This window comes from Littorina saxatilis, linkage group LG3, assembly GCF_037325665.1.
Source record: "Littorina saxatilis isolate snail1 linkage group LG3, US_GU_Lsax_2.0, whole genome shotgun sequence".
In the NCBI taxonomy this organism is placed as follows: domain Eukaryota; kingdom Metazoa; phylum Mollusca; class Gastropoda; order Littorinimorpha; family Littorinidae; genus Littorina; species Littorina saxatilis.
This window is the reverse complement of record NC_090247.1, coordinates 25682942-25703379: the sequence shown is the minus strand read 5'-3', so window position 1 is coordinate 25703379 and position 20438 is coordinate 25682942. Positions and strand designations below refer to the sequence as shown.

At 40.4% G+C, this 20438-nt stretch overlaps 1 protein-coding gene and 1 long non-coding RNA gene across 3 annotated transcripts in view; one reads left to right on the top strand and one right to left on the bottom strand.

Annotated features, from left to right (window-relative positions):
- Positions 1–17279, bottom strand: part of LOC138961965 (mitogen-activated protein kinase kinase kinase 4-like) — a 76666-nt gene extending 59387 nt beyond the window's left edge. For both annotated transcript variants that reach the window (XM_070333647.1, XM_070333648.1), the window contains exons 1-2: positions 16932–17279; positions 8992–10846 (exon numbers count right to left, since the gene is read on the bottom strand). In XM_070333647.1, the coding sequence (XP_070189748.1) occupies positions 8992–10846; positions 16932–17011 (1935 nt within the window). In that variant the 5' untranslated portion in view covers positions 17012–17279. The remainder of the gene's footprint in view (positions 1–8991; positions 10847–16931) is intronic.
- Positions 1–20438, top strand: part of LOC138961973 (uncharacterized) — a 109871-nt gene that overhangs the window by 85663 nt on the left and 3770 nt on the right. The gene's annotated exons all lie outside the window — the stretch shown is intronic.

Sequence of the window (20438 nt, the reverse complement as noted above, 5' to 3'; positions counted from 1 at the left end):
TCCTGTGCTTTCGCCAGTTGTTCCATGGCTTTGTTGTGCCTTTCCCTCTCTTCACCATTTTGCAGTTTAGAAAACAAATAGTTGCTGCCAGAAAATGCAAGCGCATTTACAATCGCACCTCCCACCATCATAACCAAGCTAGCCATTTTATTGTCTTACATGTTTATATTTTCTGGAATAATTCCTTGCTTCACCAGGAAGTCTTTTGTTGCAAAGGAAGCTGTCACAACACCAATTAGTTTAGCACCGTCTTCGAAGTCTAACTTTCCCAAGTCGGCTGGTTTCATTCTGAGGAGACTTTTACCCAGCATTGTGTAACCTACACTCAAGCCTCCAATCACTGCAGCGTGATAAACTAGATTAACTATTGTCTTTTCAGAACTCATTTTTATGTTATCAAAATTAAAATATTAAAATTATTCCATATGAAATGAATCCACTGCAGGTACTACTGTGGGCTTTGTTATTGTTTGTACTGCTTTGTTTGTTGGTTTTGGTGTTTCTGATTTTGGTGTTTCTGATTTTGGTCTTTCTGACACTTTATATTTGCCTTGCCAAAGTTTGTAAAGCAAGTATCCACCTCCTCCAACAACAGCTGCTACAGCTACTTTTCTGTATGATAGAAATGAAGATTTTAATTCTTGATCAGTTTGTGTGACCTTAGTCACTTCAGGAATGTTTGGTGTCTGCTCAACTTCAGACATAATGTTCTGCTTTGCCTTTTGATTTAACTTTTTTTGTCTGTTCCATTCGGCTAGTTTTTTTCCTGCTTCTACTCTACCAGGTTTCTTTGTCACTGTGTTCACTTCTGGTATTTTCGTCTGCTCCACTGTCTGCTTCAACTGATCTGTCATCTTTTTTATTCTGAAAATTAATGTGTTTGAAAGTAATTAATCCAGCAACAAATGGTACTAATAAAGCACCAAATCGATAATACAGGCCACAGGCAAGAGATTCGAGGGACTTGGAAACAACAGGGTCATGAGTTAGATCATGTGTTAAGTCTTCCTCCGAGTCGAGAGGTGTAAAATGTCCAAAAATCTTTGTGTACAAACCTATAACAGTCTGTCCAATACTTCTAACCATCTTAGAACCAAGCACTGATTCATACCGTCCATGATACTTTTCTATATCTTCTGAGGAAAGATGTTGTACTTCTTCCACAGTTAACTGCTGCCCAAGGTAGTGTTTTGTTTTTCCACAAACAGCAAGTGAATACAATCTTTCTTTTTTATCAGGTATAGTCCTACTGTCACAGATTTCAATATCTGTAGCAGTCTGCATCAGCAATTCATCACAGTTCATTTTATTTTGATGCAGAATAAAATTAAAATCTAGTAATTAAACTTGAGTAAGAACTTGGGTAGGAACTTAACAAGAACTTAGGTAGGAACTTGAGTAAGAACTTAGGTAGGAACTTGAGTAAGAACTTGACAAGAACTTGAGTAAGAACTTAGTAAGAACTTGAGTAAGAACTTGACAAGAACTTGAGTAAGAACTTGACAAGAACTTAGCAAGGATTTCTACAAACATACATACTGAACTGGTTGATCAGTTTTTAAAACCAGTTTCGAGTGCTTAGAAGATTTCAGATTATTCTTTATTCTTTCTCTCTCCTGTTTGTTTTCAATGACATCATTTTCTCGAAGGCACTCTTCAAAACTGTCACGGTCCTTTGAATAGAACAATGTTATTGTTTTGAGTTGCTCTCTAAAGTCTTTCAGAACTGCATTGTATTTTTGTGTTAATATCCAAACTGATATTAATGCATGTCGTCCACTGAATGCAAGCTTTGCTAGTGCACTTTTCTTTCTAACAATGTCACGTTCTGCTGCACAGTCATCAATAATAAACAGTGTTGGTGTGTTCTGAAAAAGATCGAAATAATGCTCCAAGCAAACATTTAGACGATCAGAAGGATTTACAATAAATATATTTTGATCAGACCATATGAATTTTCTCTCCTTGTATGTTCTGTTATGCTTTATGGTTGGACAGAATATGACTATGTGTTCAAAGTGATTTATGTAAACAGTCTGTAATAAATCCAAAACATATCTTGTTTTGCCGCAACCTGTTGCCCCACAAATCAAAGAACAGTGTGGATCTTTTGGAAGAAAATCTAGATACTTCATTTTAACACGTTCAATAAACAATATCCTGTAATCTGCTTTCAGAGATGTTTAACTGCGCATCTGACACAACAAACACGTAGATCTTAACTGATTTACTACTACTCCCTACTTCCTTTTCAATTTGTATTGTGATTCCTTCTGATCCGTTTTCAATTCGCCTTCCACTTCCATGCAGTTTGTTGTCGTCAGTTGTTCTGAGATCCAGCCATAACGCATATTTATTTGTCAAGAAATCTTCTACGCCAACACCGTGTAAATGTAGATCTTTAGCCACAAGATCAGATGTTGGGTCTTTCAATCTTCCTCCAGTAAAGTACTTTCTTGCTTCATCATAGTGTTGGTATGGCAGCATGCCAGATGCAAATATTTGGTTTGGCTGCCCTTCAATTGTGCAATATACTCTATTGATTAGTGGATTGTAAAACTTTTCTATTTGCCTTTCATATGAATCTTTTGGTTCCTCAAACAACATAAGTATTCCCTTCATTGACCTAGCTGGTGTATTCAAGTTAATGTTCCAGATTGGATCAGCCTGGCTTTTTGAAAGTGTACTGTGATTCAACACTCTTTCATAATAGATAGGCAGCTTAGAACTGTACTGATTTTCTATAAGTCTAGCCAGTTCAGGATGGTTTACAACATCAAACTCTAAAGAAATTCCAGACACCTTATACTTTGCTTCCGGGTCTTGTGAAAGCATAACACGATCATAACTATTGAAAGTCAGGTCGTATGACAGCCTGTCACGCAATGCTCCTTGATAGAAGGGAGGATGTGAATTTATGAGTTCAAAGTCAAGTGGAATACAAAATTTGTTTCCAAAAGCAACATTGACAGCGTTATCTTTTTTGTTGTCAGCTTTATCTCCTGCTCCTATTCTAACTTTTATCCCATTGTCTGACTGAATCCCTTGAAACACTCTGTTTTTCTTTTCATTGTCAGTCAACCAATTATCTGCATAAACTAAAAATACATCTGCATTATTCAATGACATCACTTCCCGCCCTTCCAGTTTGACAGTAATCTTCCTCACAATTGCTCTTCCTACATTATAAGCCAAAGTCCTATTTTCATCTGAGCCAGATTCTAATTCTAATTTGAATGATAGTCTTACAGTGCCTGGTACAATAACATCGTTCTTACCTAGATTAGGAAACCTAACAGTAAGTATTTCATTCTGATCAATAGTAGAAGGATTATTTGTGACTATAACTGTTTGCCTTATTCCTTTTACCCCGAGAGGTTCTTTCAGCCTTCTGTAAGGATCAAGAACAGAACCGAACGATTGTGCCATCTTTTTTTATTTTCAAAATAAAAAATAAGTTACAAATGGCAGAAGGTGGATTTGAAGATTTATTTGAGCCAGCGGACGACATGAGCGAAGCAATCCCTTTGGTTCCCTACCATCATTCACTGCATTATGAGGTGGCACGACATGAACTTCTGGAAGGTAAAGTTAGAGATTTCTACAAAAGTTTAGGAGAAGAACCTGATGTTTTAGATCCAAACCAGTTCAAAATGGAAGCAAATCATTTATATACAACTAGCGATAAAGGAGAAAAAGTCCAACTTACATATAAATCTAATCCTGCTAAGTTTCTATCAAAAGTTTCACTAAAACAAAAACTTACTGCTAATCGACTTAGGCAATTAGATATTGTGCCTAGCACACGGTCATCATCTTCCCATGTTGTTTCCTTACTTCAACAAGCAGAACTAGGACTACCAACTGCTACTCAAATAGAATCTGTTCCATTGCAAGATCTTAATAAACTTGCAGATGAGGCTGATCAACTTATACAAGAGATAGAGACTTCTTTTTCTGAGGAAACTTCACTGAAGACTCCACATGAACTATTACCTATGAGAGAAATAGAAGCCCTTAATCAATCACTACAAACCATCAGAGGTGAAATAGCAAATAATCTGTCAAAACTAGGTCAGCTGGATGAAGATATAAACAAAGAGAAACAAAAACTTGCTGATGCTGATGATTTGAACCTAGAACAAGAAGTAAAAAACAGAATTTCTAAGCGTTTAAAAGATTTGCAGGAGGAGAAAGCCATAAGGTTAGAAGTTCTAAGTAACAATAGAGAACAACTGAGAACACAGGTCAGCAGAATAAAAAATACAATTCAAAGAATCCTTTACGAAGACACAACTCTTGCTGAAAGAATTAGAACGCTTTTCAGAGAGCAGGGAATCACAATAGCTAGTATACTAACTGCGTTAGGATTTGCAATAAGCACATTAGTGTTAACACTCACAGGTGGCACTGTCACACCTCCACCTCCACCTCCACCTTCATCTCCATCTGATCCGGGATGGGTAAAGAAACAACTCAAACACATTGCAGAACTATTAAAGAAACTAGCAGCAAAAGCTTTGGATGCACTTCCAGGAATCATTGGTTCAATTGTTAGCTGGCTGTTATCTTTTGCAGGTAAAGTTGTTGGTTTCATGGCTGAACATCTCTGGACTCTAATAGTTTTAATTGCAGGTGTTCTGCTAACGAGAATAAAGCAAAAGTAAGCCTACACCCACTCCACCAATTACTAGAGCAGTCTTCTGCGATTCATGATCATCACTAATACTAACAGCTTGATCATCCCTAGTGACAGAATGATCTTCACCTGCAGCCCGATCTTCACTTGTCACGCTTTGTTTCTGTTCATTGTGATATGGCTGTAGCATCGTTCTGATTTCTGAATTCAGTTCTTCACCCTTTCCAAGCGGCTGGGTGTCACTAGCAATAATGATTTCATTGTTATAATTTGTTATTGTTCCAATCTGCAGCTGGAGATCAGAAGGTAACATGTAAAGGCCGTTACCAACAGCAAAGTCAACTTTTGATCTTGCATAACGGAGAGAGTCTTGATACCTTTTGATGCTGGAAGGCAGATCAACTGCAGAGTTTATGACATCTTCTAAATTTGATAACAACTGTTTCTGTGCACCAAACCCTGTGCTTGTTCTCATTATGTTTGATCGTGTCTGTGCCTGCGAGCCTAGCAAGCACCACGCATATGTTCGGATAGATTCATTGATCCTTTCAACACCTGATCCAGTGAAACCTTTGCCGGTGTCTAATATAAAAGTAGTCCATGCATTGTGGTGCTGTTGTTCTATTGATCCTAACTGTACCTGCACATTTGAAGAAAAAGATGTATGACCTGGCCAGTAATCAAAATTATACCTCCTGTGGACACCCCATAAATATAGTGTTCCCATGCCATGGTTTTTGTCTTGCTTTTGCCTAAAGTCGGTCTTAAAATCTATATTGAATTCATTGCAGAGACGCTCATACACTTTCATGTTTATCCTATTGTTGAATGGGTTCCAGCTCTTTTCATGCGGCATTGGTGCCTGAAGTTCAGACAAGATTCTCCTGCACTGATAGTAAACGTGAAATGTGTACACACACTTTGTCAGTAAGTTTGAATTATTCATGTGGTCTGCATAGGACACTCCACATCCTGTGGTTGCACAGAATATTGCAAAGTTTAACTGATTCTGATAGAACTGCATTGGGTGAGAGTTCCACATCTTTGGAACACTATCATTTTTGATTGGGGGATTTAGGTAAGAATGGAATGGGTCAGGCACTTTAACGCGAATGGATTCTGTTTCTGTTACAGCAAAGTCCAACTCATGGAAAGAAATAGTCTTTGGATTGTAATATGGTCCAGTTTTGTATTTAACGTCTTTGTTGAATTTATACTGAATCATTTTTGTTGTTGAATAAAAAATGTTTATCACACTAACAAATGTGAAGACTAGTGTGCCAGTTAAACTTGCAAACCCTATCAACAATCAAAATGGAGGAATGAAAGTTGCACTGCATGAAATTATGTACAAGGTTACTTGGTATAATATCAGTAAAAAAAAGGCTAACAACTGGGTTAGAATTAATGGTAAAACACATTCTGTAGAAGATGGTTACTATGACTTCTGCACTTTAGAGAAAGAATTGTTTGCTCCAGTAGGTATTACAGCGAGTTTAAATCATGCAAGTCTCATTGCTACTCTTACTATGCCCAAAACTAGAGAAGTAAACGTTGAGTTTCCAACCAAACTCCTTGATATGCTTGGAATTACAAAAATATACAAGGGAACACGTCCCATTGACATGGATGTTAACAGTGTACTGTTTGTTCACATGAGAGAGCTTAACACATCCTATAATCTGTTTAATGATCAGCGTTCTGATCTGCTTAGGATTCTTCCACCGAGTGATGCCTCTTTTTGTAAAATGCACGTGCCAACATTTAAGACACTTCAGTTCAAGGACTTGGAGGAAGGGTGTCATGAATTCCTACACATTGATCTGAAAAATCAAAGTGGACAACCAGTTGATTGTTTGTTTAACATTACATTGGAAATAGTTCCATAAAATATTGAGTATTAAAATGTCGAGTGGACCTACAATAGCTTATCCTGTTGCATGTTCAACTATAGAGTTGAAAGATTTAGCAGACGCTATCGACTTTGAGAGCAATGCTGAAGTTGGTGCAGTGTATGCATTCGAGTTTACAGACACTGGTCATTACAAGAGAAAGGAAATCGACGATGAAAAGAAACCAAGATTTCTCAAACTAGGTCAAATCCGTGATGTTAATGTACCTGATCCAATTGTCGATGACATATACTACATGTGGAAACATCAGAATAAAAAATGGGTACTTAGTCCTGTTATCAAAAAGATTGACTGGGAAATGAAGTTTGAATTTGTGAGTCCATACACTCTTGTTGGAAAAGACGACACATTCCGTAAGTCAATCAATGCTAAACCACTAATTGTTAGCCTTGTTCCTGCGTTTAACAGCAGGGGAGAAGTTGCAGTTAAACCTTTCCATAAGAACAACTATCTCATTCACAGAAAACAAAGTGTTGAAAAGGACGCTGACACCATTGTCGATTTTATACCCAAGCTTCCAATAGGGCAGAATGCAACTATGATATTTGATATAGTTGTCAGGAAAAGGGAAGAAACCACAAACACTGTTCTAATGAGAGGAATAAATCTCAACTGGAGACCATTAAATGTTGAAGAAGTCAGAGTATTTATTGCTGTTCAAAAGGATTCTAACACAATAAAAAAACAGACGTCAAACCAAAATGTTGTTGTTAACGCAGATATAAATAATTTAACAGAAATAAGAAGTATTAATCTTACTTATCTTGATTTGATTGCTTTCTACTATACAGATAAGGTGTTAAGCAATGAACAGCTTCAAAGCTTAGCAGAAACACTGGCCAGTGAGAATTAAGATAAATATTTTATATTTTGCATTAAAAAGATGACTAGCAGTGTGAAGCTTTATCCTAATATTGATGAAAGTGCAGCAGAAAGTCAACAATTCAGACTGGCACACATTAGTAATATACAAAAACAACTAGAAGATGAATTAGAAAAATATTCTCGCGCTAGACGTAAGTACTCAACAACTTACAACAGCCTTTCTAATGCCAGCACTGGTTCTACTATCCTTGCATCAGCTGCAGGTGTAACGGGAACAATTCTGTTAGCTACCGGAGTAGGGACTCCAGTTTCTCTAATCCTAGGTGGTGTCGCAGCAGCAGTTGGTGGTTTATCATTTATAGCATCAGCTATAATGAAAAAAATTGTGAAAAAGCTTGAAAAACACGAATCCATTTCCACTCTTGCATCATCAAAATTGTCTAGCCTAAAACTGTCTATCAGTAAAGCACTTGAAGATTCAAAAGTTTCTGACGAAGAATTCAAACAGATACAAACAGACTTTGATGACTACAAAAGTAAGAAAGCAAGTATTCAAACAAAAACACGAGCTGAATATAACAAGCCACTCGATATAGAAGATCTGAAAAAGCAGTTTTTAAAAAAGGGGATTCAAATAGGACGGGAAGAAAAAGTAAAAATAGAATCACTTGTAAAGAGTTAACTATTCGTTTAGACAGTCACATTGCATGTATCAGATATAATTCTAACAGTGAAAGAACATATGAAGTAAAGTTTGTAAATGAGAGAGCGTATTGAGCTTAAGAATGTTGTATGAGAGAAAGGGGGAATGTACGTTCTGGGTTACTGATTCCGACAGACCCGGCATTGGTTCAAAACAACCTTACTTTACTGTATTTTTTTTGTATGGATTTATGCAGTATTTTTCTGATTTTGTCGCATGTTTCATTTTAGTAAAAGTTTAGTCCAGAAGCCTATTTTGCGTTAATATTTAGGGTCTGTCGGAATCGGTGAGCCAGAACGTACATTCTCCCTTTCTCTCCTTCAACTTGTTCAAGTGTCACACATAATCATAAATCAGTACGAAATGGCCATTATCAAGTTTGCAAGTTTATGCCAATGAATAGCCATGCTGTTCTGTGACTTTCAAAATGTCCACAATTTCAAAATGTTTGATACACAGGAACTTGAGGAAGCTGTGTGCCCTTACTAATATTATGTTTACTATATTAAAATTCTTTCTTTCTTTGGTGTTTAACGTCGTTTTCAACCATTCGAGGTTATATCGCGACGTGGAAAGGGGGGAGACGGGACTATATTAAAATGACTAATGCGTGATTTGTACACTGTTTGTACAAAGAAAATTCATTACTTTACAAGTGCATTCTGTTGGGAATGGGATAACTGTAAAATATGATTAAATATCAGCAGTCTTTGCTATTTATTGAAATGTTCTCAAAGGCTTTAACAAGTTAAAGGAAAATGTACGTATCAAAACTTCATAAAATGCAAAAGAATGTCCATGAAATTGGAAGATGTTCACTGCTGTGACATAAACCACTCACATTAGAAAACTTACTATGCTCCTGTAGTGTACTATTATAACAGGAAAGAAGTGAAACGCAAAGCACTTACCCCATCCAAACTAAGGTCACTGGAAGCCCTGGAAAGATTGCCAAAGGAACCCATACTTGAGCGAGAATTGCGTTGAGGTGTGCTGGAGTCTACTGGCGATACCGGCTCAAGCAACCCTGAATTCCGCTGGTTGGGACTCGTGTCTCTAGATGAAGTTGCACTGTCTGAACCAAACGTGAACTTGACCTGTTTTGTGGGTGAGAGGAAACGAACCCCGGGTCTGCCCTGATCTGCTTCCACCTTACTTTCATTATCCCCTTCCTCCTCCTCCTCGTCATCACCATCATCATCCTCGTTTAAATCACTCTCTGAGGTTTCATCATTCTCTTCAATGTTTGGCACACTGGGTCTCTTCCCCCCCTGATAGTGGTCACTATCGCCGGGGACCGGGAATTCAAAGTTGATGGTCGGCCAGTCAATACCATGCTGCTCCACACCGATGACGCGTCCAAAGAGTTTGAGCTTGTGGCACAGGTCACAGGTGATGTTGAGCCAAAGGTTGAGGCATTTGATTCGTCGCGTGAAAGCTGCATCACCGTAGAGAGGATAGTCCAAGGTGATCTGCCTCATCGTGGGATATTGCCGCTCACACGCGTCTAGCCTTTCCACCAGTTTCTTCACCTGAATCAACGCTTCCTCCTGAAGTCTCAGTGTCTCTGACGTGAGGACTACGTCATGAAAGGAAGCAGACACACTGTCCTCCAAAGGCACAGACAGAGTGTTGTCAGACTCTGCACGATTCACAGTATCAATGCTCCCCGTTGGGGTTGCCTGACTGTCTATACTACTGCCTTGTGTGTCTTGACTAATGCGTCTACCACATTGGGTTGTCTGACCAACACTTACATGATGGTCCCCATGATCACTGCTGAAACTAGCAGTTGGGGTAGCCTCACCACTACTACTACCACCAATCCCTTGTGCAATCATCGAAGCCACATCACTTCCTGCAAAAAAGGCACCATCACTGGGAGTCCGTGAAGGGTTACGGTGGCGAAACTGAAAGTTGTTGATGTCGTCCAGAACTTTTTGCACGGCTTCCCTGGACATCCTCAGCTGAGTCTGTTCATCCTCCAAGGTGACGCCACGAAGGTACGCGTTCAGCTCAATCCACAGATAGTCCATCAGCTGCGACTTCCACTGTTCCTGCTCTGAGGACATCTGGCGCTTTGTGGATTGCAGCTTTCGCTCCTTCAGCATCTTGGCGTCAGTACCCAGCTTGATCAACATGCTGAACGTTTCTGAGAACTTCTTGCGATCCTCCGGACACTCGCGTGGCTCCGTCCAATGCCTGCGAGCACGGTAATCAGAACTGATGGCGATAGGTCTCGTCATGAGATGGGAGAATCTTCCAGAAGACTCCAGCTTGACCGGCACTTGTGCCATGCTGCCGACGTCAAGGCCAGAGAAGCTGTCAGACATTCGCTTCATGAATCGGTCATTTTCACGCGACTTGGTCTGCTTCTTGGCCTCACGTGTGTCCCTCTTTCGCTTTTCCTTCTTCTCACGGAAATTCTCAGCGTCAATGTTTTCGTCCGAGTCGAAGCCACTGAGCTTACACAGTGTTGGGTCGCCCAAGTTAGCGTCTTTGATCACGTTCAGGACAGCCCTGGGCTGACCTTTACGTTTGGCGGCCACATACTCCTTGTAGTCCTTATAGGAGCGTTTCACGTAACTCCCTCGTGTGGCGCTGGCCTGACGCTCTTTTTCTCGTTTCTGAGCGCGAGAGTTGGGCGGGGTGACCCCATAGCGGGATCCTAGGCTATCCTGTCCCCCCTCCTCATCGTCTTGGTCTAGCTGGGCCTCGATGTAGTCGTAGTAGTCCTCACCATAAACTGTGGAGCTTGGTTGGTTGCTGCAACACAGAAAATGGTACAGTAAAAACACACACACTAACGAAGAAGACAAGCAAATGCTTGTAGTTGTACCACGCACCATTCATCATGGATTACCGTGGAACCCCCCTTTTAAGACACTCCACCTCCCCCCCCCCCCCCCCCCACCTTTAAAGATCCAGTTTTCTCAGATTTTCTGCTCATTATCTCTGTAAATTTAACGTCATAAAGTCATTTTAAAATGCCCTCCCTTTTCAGACCTGATTTCTATTCATTACGTGTATTTTTGAGGTTTTTATTTAATTTTTACAAACGACAGCAATTAAACAAACCAAGAGGTCACATCCTGATCCTCTTTTCCAAAGTTAAACCTCTGATGTCAAACAGCCAAACAAAGTTTGAGAAGAGGTCATAATGGGAATTATTATGCATTCAACTTGTAATTTGTTACATTCTGCCACTTCTCCTGCATGTCTCCCAGAAACTGAACAATAATTTCACACGGAGTCCAATAAGTACCTGCCCAGAGAGTATTAAAATGAACAGCAATAAACAGAGTCATTTAAAAGACACTAGAACCAAAACTGTATGCACCCAAAGGTACCGTACCACACTGAAGGGTGAAGAAAGAGATAAAACGGTCTTTATCGTGAGTGCATGTGTGCGTGAGAGAGAGAGAGAGAGAGAGAGAGGGGGGGGGGGGATGGGTGGGTGGCAGATGGAAATGTCTGCAGGTTTTAATAACTAAAACTAACAGTGCTATCTACACATAGTGATAGCGAACATTGGGTTTTCAAAAAATATGAAATTGACACTTAGTGCAATTGAGACATTGCGTACATGCAGAAGTAATGAAGCACTCTGGAACACATCATCTTGGTGGTTCTTCAAGAAAAAGCAAGATTAAATTTGAAACATCTGTATCATGGCTGTCTTTCAGTGTTTCACTTTCAGTCTTTCAGAAAAATTTCACATGAAGTGTGGAGCCAGGTTGAACCATGTGTGGGCATAGCACAAAATCCATCGCTATAAAAATAAACTAAGGCAATGCATTTTCTTAAAAAGCAACACAAGTGTGGCCACTGCTTAAGAAAGAACACCTTTTGCTTTCCCTTTGTCTATTATCCTAAAATACACTTCTTATAAAAGGCCACCTACTGTGTATTTTCATTTCAGATGCCACTGTAATTAAAAATGTTCTCATCTGATACAGAATGGTTATTTGATTTCTCATTTGTGCCATACAAAATTGAGGACTTCTCTCAAACCATACATTTAAATAACCAGCCACTGAAGACAAATTTAGCAAAAATTGACATTCTGGCTTTGCGGGACTACATCAGTACATGAATAATGAACCTGTTTGAAAATGACCAATAGAACATAAAGCTTAAATTTCCACCTGACCAAGGCGTCATGGAGGATGCTGCCCGTTAGCCGCCAGGTGGTATCTCTGGCCCATTTTTGTTTCCAGCACCAGAGAGAAGCAGCGCCTAGAAGCTCATTCACTCACTTTGATTTTATTAATTACCATACTTGTGGTGCATTTTCAAGCAAATTGTCTTGTGTGCGTCTAGATTCAGGTACAGTTGGATTCTCCAGAGTCTTCAAATTACTGTATTTAATTCAGTCAAATTTACCACAAACTCTTCCAAAAACAGTCAGATTAATAGTATCGCTTTAAAGACAGCATCGCTTTAACTTTTATTATGCTAGGCCCTTAAAATAAGAGTCCTGACACCTCCCACAAAAGGAGACCTCAAGAATGATCATTTATCATAATGGGCCTCAGCCAAAGGTGGGTTGCAAAACGTGCCTATTGCACACATGTACATGTACCACCAAGTACTGAGAGAAAATGGAAGAAAACTATCACAGATTCTGTAATGCAATGATTTAATGACATCAAAATTGATGCAAAGAAACTGAAATACAGTTCATTACTGATGATTAAAACAGCTACTACAAATTTACTGGCCCATCATTTCTCACCAGGGATAGCCAGTAAACTGAAAACATTCAATTGAGCAGTCAAACTCTTCAGTTAAATCAAAGTCAAAGTTCAAAAAGTGCAAAGTCTATTTTAGTAGTATTTTTACATCATGTGAAACTAAACTCCTTTTGCATGCCTTTTCAAACTAAGAACAATGAGAAATGATGTCTCATTCACTTCAGTGCATTAACCTGACAGGTCTGAAAAGTGCTGAGTTTGACAATTTCCTGCCATTCCCAAAAGCTTCATTATACAGTGAAGTGTAGTGATAGCCCTCGGGACCAAATTTTTGTATCACTACATCCGGACTATCATTACACCAGGACGTCCGGTTATAGTGATATTTTTGTAGGTATCACTACATCCGGACGTCCGGTTATAGTGATATTTTTGTAGATTTTATCACTACATCCGGACGTCCGGTTATAGTTCTATTTTTGTAGGCTTTATTACTACATCCGGCCAATCGCTTGTAGTTGTAGTGATATCTTCAAAGCTTTTATTGCTACATGCGGCGGCACATTTGGTAAACTAGCCTCAAGGCAGTAACAGATTTCGTTTTGTGACGTTTCTTCTGTCGTCTTTGTCAGGCTTGCAAATGTCCTGTGTTAACCTACCCCCGTCCTGGCAGTTCAACAGCCGGTGTGTGTGTGTGCGTGCGTGTGTGTATGTGTTTTAGAGAGAGAGAGAGAGAGAGAGAGAGAGAGAGAGAGAGAGAGAGAGAGAGAGAGAGAGAGGGAGGCCACTTAGAAATAAGGGTTAAATGAAAAATTGTCAGATCAATTTTCCGCTTCAGGGTAAGCACAGTGCGTGGCTGGCTTTTGCTCGCCATTTTGGTAAAGGGAGATTACTCTCGAACATTATCACTACAGCCGGACTTTAGCTTCCCCGGGACTTGAAAATAGTATCACTACAAGCGGACTATCACTATATCTGGACTGAAAAATATCACTACAATCGGACTAAGTTAACAAAGAACATGAACAACTGGGACCGGGACCCAAAAATTCTATTACTACAGCCGGACTATCACTATATGGGTCTATCACTACAACCGGACTTCACTGTAAATGACAGCGTTTAAAAAGTAACGTTATTCGCAAACCAAAATTTGAAATAACATGTGCACACTGAACTCTATAAACAGGTAAAAATGTATTAATTTTGACATTTTGAGCTTTATGAACAATAATTGAATAAAGGGTCAAATATATATAATACCAAAAGGTTTAGCAAATTTACACACATTTATTGTTTGAGGTGTTATTTTGCTTACATTAATCAATCAATCAATCAATGAGTCTTATATCGCGCATATTCCGTGGGTACAGTTCTAGGCGCTCTGCAGTGATGCCGTGTGAGATGAAATTTTATACGGCCAGTAGATTGCAGCCATTTCGGCGCATATTTACCTTTCACGGCCTATTATTCCAAGTCACACGGGTATAGGTAGACAATTATTAACTGTGCCTAAGCAATTTTGCCAGGAAAGACCCTTTTGTCAATCGTGGGATCTTTAACGTGCACACCCAATGTAGTGTACACGGGGGGAGGTTCGGACACCGAAGAGAGTCTGCGCACAAAGTTGACTCTGTGAAATAAATTTCCGCCAAACCTGGGATCGAACTCACGCTGACAGCGGCCAACTGAATACAAATCCAGCGCGCTACCAACTGAGCTATATCCCCGCCCCAAACATTAGCATCTTTGTGCAAAGTATCTGTAGATCCTGTATCTTCTGAGCAAAAGTCCAAGAAACGTGGGTGCTACAGACCCATATCATTCAAAATCTTAAAATGTCTAAAGCAAGAAAGAATAAATTTGGCGTTTTTTGGTTTTATGTTACTCTTATTCTTAAAGGTCCTTGTCTACATTTTTATACCGAAATCGTCATTTGACCATTAAAATGCAGAGTCTACAAATATCAACAATACACCCTCTTTTGATCAGGAAAGACAAAGCCAGTGTAGCCGTTTGAAAATTCATTGTAGTATTCCAGCGCAGTACTCATAGTAGGATATCCTTATTTGGAAAATGCCAAGCGCAAAACTCCTCTCAAATCCCGTGCACTTCAAGCGTTTAAAAAAAAGCGTGGACAGCGCTCCAGTGTCAAACTGTTGCTGCACTTGTTTGGGCGTGGCTATAAGCATAGTGACATGAATTTGATTGGTCAGTATTTTTAGGCAAAGCACATGTTCTCAGCAAACAGAAAAAAAATATTGGAAGCGTGAGTCACGCTACCCAAAAATTAAATTTTTTTTACATATATTTTTTTTTCTATAACTTTTTTCCCCATGGTTAAGGGGTTCATTCATCATTTGACATAATTTAGTATCAAAATCTAACCATAAGATTATTGAAAAAAAGCAAAAATGTACACGACCACCTTTAAGCATCCTTTTTATAATTTATATGATCTTTGTCCTAATTCACAACATTAAAAGCTCATTTCGTCAAAATATACCAATATGCCCTTCTTTTGCACACATAGATGATCTGTGACATGATGTGAACAGGACAGATAAATACTGTCAACTTCTTCTTCTTCTTCTTCAGCGTTCCAGAATTTTCTGGTGACGTGTGAGCTCGTTTGCCCATTTGGGTTCCCCACACTATACCCTGAGAGCATAGACAGCTTCACTCCTTTTCGTTGAGTAGGCATGCTGGGTATTTCCGTGTTTCCATAACCCACCGAACTCCGACATGGATTACAGGATCTTTTCCGTGCGCACTTGGTCTTGTGCTTGTATGTACACACGAAGGGGGTTAAGACACTAGCAGGTCTGCACATAAGTTGACCTGGGAGATCGGAAAAATCTCCACTCTTAATCCACCAGGCGGCAGCGACCGGGATTCGAACTCACGACCTCCCGATTAGGAGGCCGACGTCTTACCACCACGCCACTGCGCCCGTCAAATACTGTCAACATAATCTTTACACTTTCTAAACAATAAATTATTGGATTTTGTACTATAACTACTAAACTAGTACTCACTACAGTACTTCTATCTAGCAAGACACTCCGTTATTATTATTATGGAATAAGAGAGTTAGAGACCTATCATTCAGGTAAACAGTACACTTCAGGACTAAACTTCCAAGATGACGTTTTTCGTGCTAGTAATTGCAATTAATGCAAATTAAATTTAAAGCACACTGTTTATAAACTCAAGATATTAAATAAAAGTTTACACAAATTGCAGCTGCAAAGTCAGTTTTGAAAAGGTATTTATACATCAACAGATACGTACCAACACCATAAATTCAAGACTGAAAGGTTAATCACCTAATGCCCTCGTTTTCTGTATTGTTCATTTATGTCTGAGTGTCGATCTGCAGGGTTGAGTACTTAACATGGTTATAAATTTAATGGATATTAAGAACGCTGACTGTATACATCCAACATTAGAGGCAAAACAAAGAACTCCTTTTCACTGTATGATTGTAGTTTCTTTGATGATAACATCAAACGAATTCAAATTTCAGATGTGACACAAAGATCACAAAAAAGAACATAACCTGCAAACGAACAGACTGAATAGTCTGAGACATGCATTCCTCTATGTCTGGGAATCAACATGTATGCCAATGCTGCAAAATCCGGACAGGTCGCTAGAGATCAAAACACAGTCTAATCATGCCTGTTTAAAAGGTCTGCAAAAGGCCTCTGCTGACATCAGCTGAAGAAAAAGGGCATGTAGGCACAGTGTCGGCGCTCCTATTATCAAAGTGTGGCGACTGATTGTGTTCGCATCAACTCACTATAGATCTGCAGAACAAGTTGCAGCGATCTTTTTGCACTCTCAGAGGCAGTCGGGCGAGTACACGGGAGCCTTGAGGGAGAAAAGATGGACCAAAGCAAACAAAGTGCAGCTGCACAGGGCGACCACTTAGCTAACAAAGCCTCGGTGACCGATCAGCTGAAAGTTGAGCTTTGGGTCGTCTGCTCATCCAGCCTTTGTCACGTTTGTGCTGAAGAAAAGTGCAACCGCACGTTGCAGAACATGACATTTTCCCTGCGCATTCGCGATCATCTAGGCCTGCATCCTCTGATTCGAGTGCACGCCCAAATGCATAAAGCAAACTTGTCTAATTCCAGCAACGCACTTACCCGTTATCTGACAGGGGGTCGAAATCTTCGCGAGGCGAGTGTGGTCGGTTTTGTCTGCTGTCATCTGGGACATCCGCCATCACGGAATGTTAGTATCGCTTCTTCACGCCCCGTGAACGAGACCTTAGCAGCAGGTGCGTTAACAGAGCAGACGACGCATGTTGAACAAACAATGAATCAGCATCACTGCGAGGGATTCCTTTGATGATTCAAAGAAATGTCCGTCTCTTCTTATGTGTACGTCGTCGATTTAGCCGTTCAGGCAGCCGCAGAACATTGATCGTGCTGATATTTTGCACACTGAAACTAACAGCGACCAGCACGACTGATGAAAATTACTAGATGAATAGAACCAAAGCAAAGGGAAAGCCCGTAGGGGGCAGGGTTTGAGTAGAGAGAACTAAAACGCGTTCCGGGGCGTAGCGTGGGACCCGTCTGTGGCGGGGGTAGGCGTATTCTGAGAAAAAGTGAGGAAAGAAACTGTATACCGGTGTAACACAAAATTTTTACACCACGAAAAATTTACTCCGGAGTAAATATTTCGTTCGAAATTTTTACTCCGAGTACACTTTTCGTACGAGAAAAGAACTCCCCAAGGCACGAAAAAATTACTCCCTCCACGAAATTTTTACTCCCCATTTTTTTACTTCCAGTAAAAATTTCGTACGCAAAAATGGGATGCGGGCGAAGGGATAATGCCAATAAGTGATCTCGCGCACACGAATGTCGCGCTACCCTCCTTCCACCCCTTCCACCACCAAGACTAACAGGGGACAAGGGAGTAAAAATTTCGTACACCTGGCATGGGAAGTTAAATTGCTCGTGTTGGGGTGAAGTAATTTATTCGTTATTTATTCGTCAGGGGAGTAACATTTTTGAACGAAATGTTTACTCGGAACTCCGACCTGTCTTGGGGAGTAATTTTCTCGTGCAATGGGGGAGTGCTTTTTTCGTAAAGGGAGTAACTTTTTCGTACGAAATGTTTACTCCGGAGTAAAAATCTCGTGGGAGTAATTTTCTCGTGTTACACCGGCTTCAGGCGAATATATATTACTTACACTCATGGAAGAGCGAGGGAAGAAGAGGCCGCTAAAGTTCCGTGTTAGTGAAAAACAAACTGACAATGCATAATACAATATAGTGGTAATCAGTAGTGGGACGTGGTAGAAGAGGAGGGGAGGCACGTAGGGGGTGGACACAGGCACACCAGAGAAACCCTGGTGGAGGGGTGGGGGTGGCAAGAGCCATCCACATATATACTAGAGAGAGAGAGAGAGAGAGAGAGAGAGAGAGAGAGAGAGAGAGAGAGAGAGAGAGAGAGAAAGAAAGAGAGAGAGAAAGAGAGAGAGAGAGAGAGCCATCCCCGCGCCTCCACACACGCACACCTAACGGTTTGCGTCATGTGCCTGTGGTAGCGATCTTCTCAGTGGTCGGTAGATATTTATCATCCTTATATCGGTTATTCTTCGGAAAAACAGAAATGCCGCGGCAAAACGGGGTTTTTCGTGGAATAACCGAAATATGTTGTCATCATTCGCGGAAGCATCGTCACGTTTTAGAATCGCCAGTAGAGGCTGGTTAAATACGGTTGACCGTATCTCGTTTGACCGTATGATTCATGGGTGGATCAGTTGCTTTGTAAGGGGGGGAGGGCACTTTGAATCGAAAGTGAATGTGATGGGCGCGAAGCATGCCCCTGAATTTGCTAGGGGGGTCCAGGGGCATGCTCCCCCGGAAAAATTTTTTGCCCAAAGAAGCAAAATGGTGCCATCTGGTGCCATTTGAACTTAGAAATGGTCATAGAATCAGCATAGAAAAATCTTTTTTTTTTTCTTCTTTTTTTTTCGGGGGGGGGGGGCACGTGCCCCCTGTGCCCCCCCCCCCCTCGTCCGCCCCTGTGATTGATGTAGCCGCCGTCCAGTTAACCGTGACGGTAACCGAAGCGTTGTAGCGGTTGACCGTATTGTACAGTCTCGTTTGATCGTATGCTTTTACCTGATCGTGCGTGTGCCGGTAATGATATCGATGCCTGTGCAGCTGTTATGACTACTTGGGGTAATATCACTTTGTAGCCTATCAGTTTCACGTCTCGACTAGTTTTAAGAGTAGGCCTAACCTCTATAGAACAATTTTTGGTCGTTTTTATTTCAACATGTCTGCACCGCGGTGTGACATTGAGTAGCATGGCATATTGATTTTCTTAATGCACGGTGTGACATAGATTAGCATGGCAAATTTCTTAATTGACAAACATTTTTAATTGTGAAACACATTTTTATCTCTGTGTTACTATTTGTTATTAGCGAATACACCTGCCATTTAACAAAAGTTGGGATGTGTGTGTGTGTGTGTGTGTGTGTGTGCACGGTGTGTGTGTGTGTGTATGCATGTGGTGTGTGTGTGTGTGTGTGGACCGGGTGTGTGTGTGTGTGTGTTTGTGCACAAATGAAAAACAACCTAACATGAGCAAATACGGTCAAACGACACTGCGAGTCCAATCAATGCATACGGTCAAACTGGATATACGGTCAAACGAGATACGCGGTCAACCGGGAGTAGGCTACACCTTAAAGGTTAGGTGTGTGTGTGTGTGTGCGTGTGTGTGTGTGTGTTTGTGTGTGCGTGTGTGTGTCAGTGTGTGTGTGTGTGTGTGTCTGCACAAATGAAAAAACAACCAAACATGAGCAAATAGTACGGTCAAACAACACTGCGAGTCCGTTCCAATGACACCTTAAATATGGCACGTCGCGGGCTGAACGGGTCATGCAAACAAAGAATTAAGGTTAACCTTACATGAATTTAGCGGTTAACCGTTATTATTTAGGTGCATGCTCTGAAAAGCCAATCAAATGTCTTTGTTGGTGAGTTCCGCCAATGAAAACATACACCTAATTATTTAAAGGCCAAGTCTGCCTTAAATGGTTTACAGAACGATTTAAATCTTCTCACGAACAAAGAAGTTCTAACCTTATGGAAAACACTTACAGCAGCATTTACTAGCATTAAATGACACAGTTCGTTTGAATGGCTAATTAGCTTGTGTAAACCACACACCCCCAGATTTCGTGTGATCCATTTTCCTTTTTTTCACAATTTAGTCGTCAGTTTGTGATTTCAATGCGACTCGCTGTATCTGCAATAGCACGTTATTGTGTACCTCTGAATCTAAAATGCAACAAACGACTGCTTATCCTTGGCACAAAGGGTTAAACATCCCTAAAATAAGGCCTTTAAAAAATAAGGCCTTATTGTTTTTAGAAATAAGCCCTTATTTTTGAGAAAAAAGACCTTATTTTGAAATAAGGCCTTAAATCTTTACTGTCCTAACAAAATGAGAGCTTAGAGAAATCTTCTTCTTCTTCTTGGCGTTCGCAGAGGTTACCGATCAGTCCAGCACTGGTGATAAATGTTGTCGTTTTCTCCAACTCCTGTCGACTGCCGTATAGTTTGGTCTGCAAGGGAGTTGGTGACGGCCACATTTCTTTTCGTTCCTCATCTAGTAAGGCC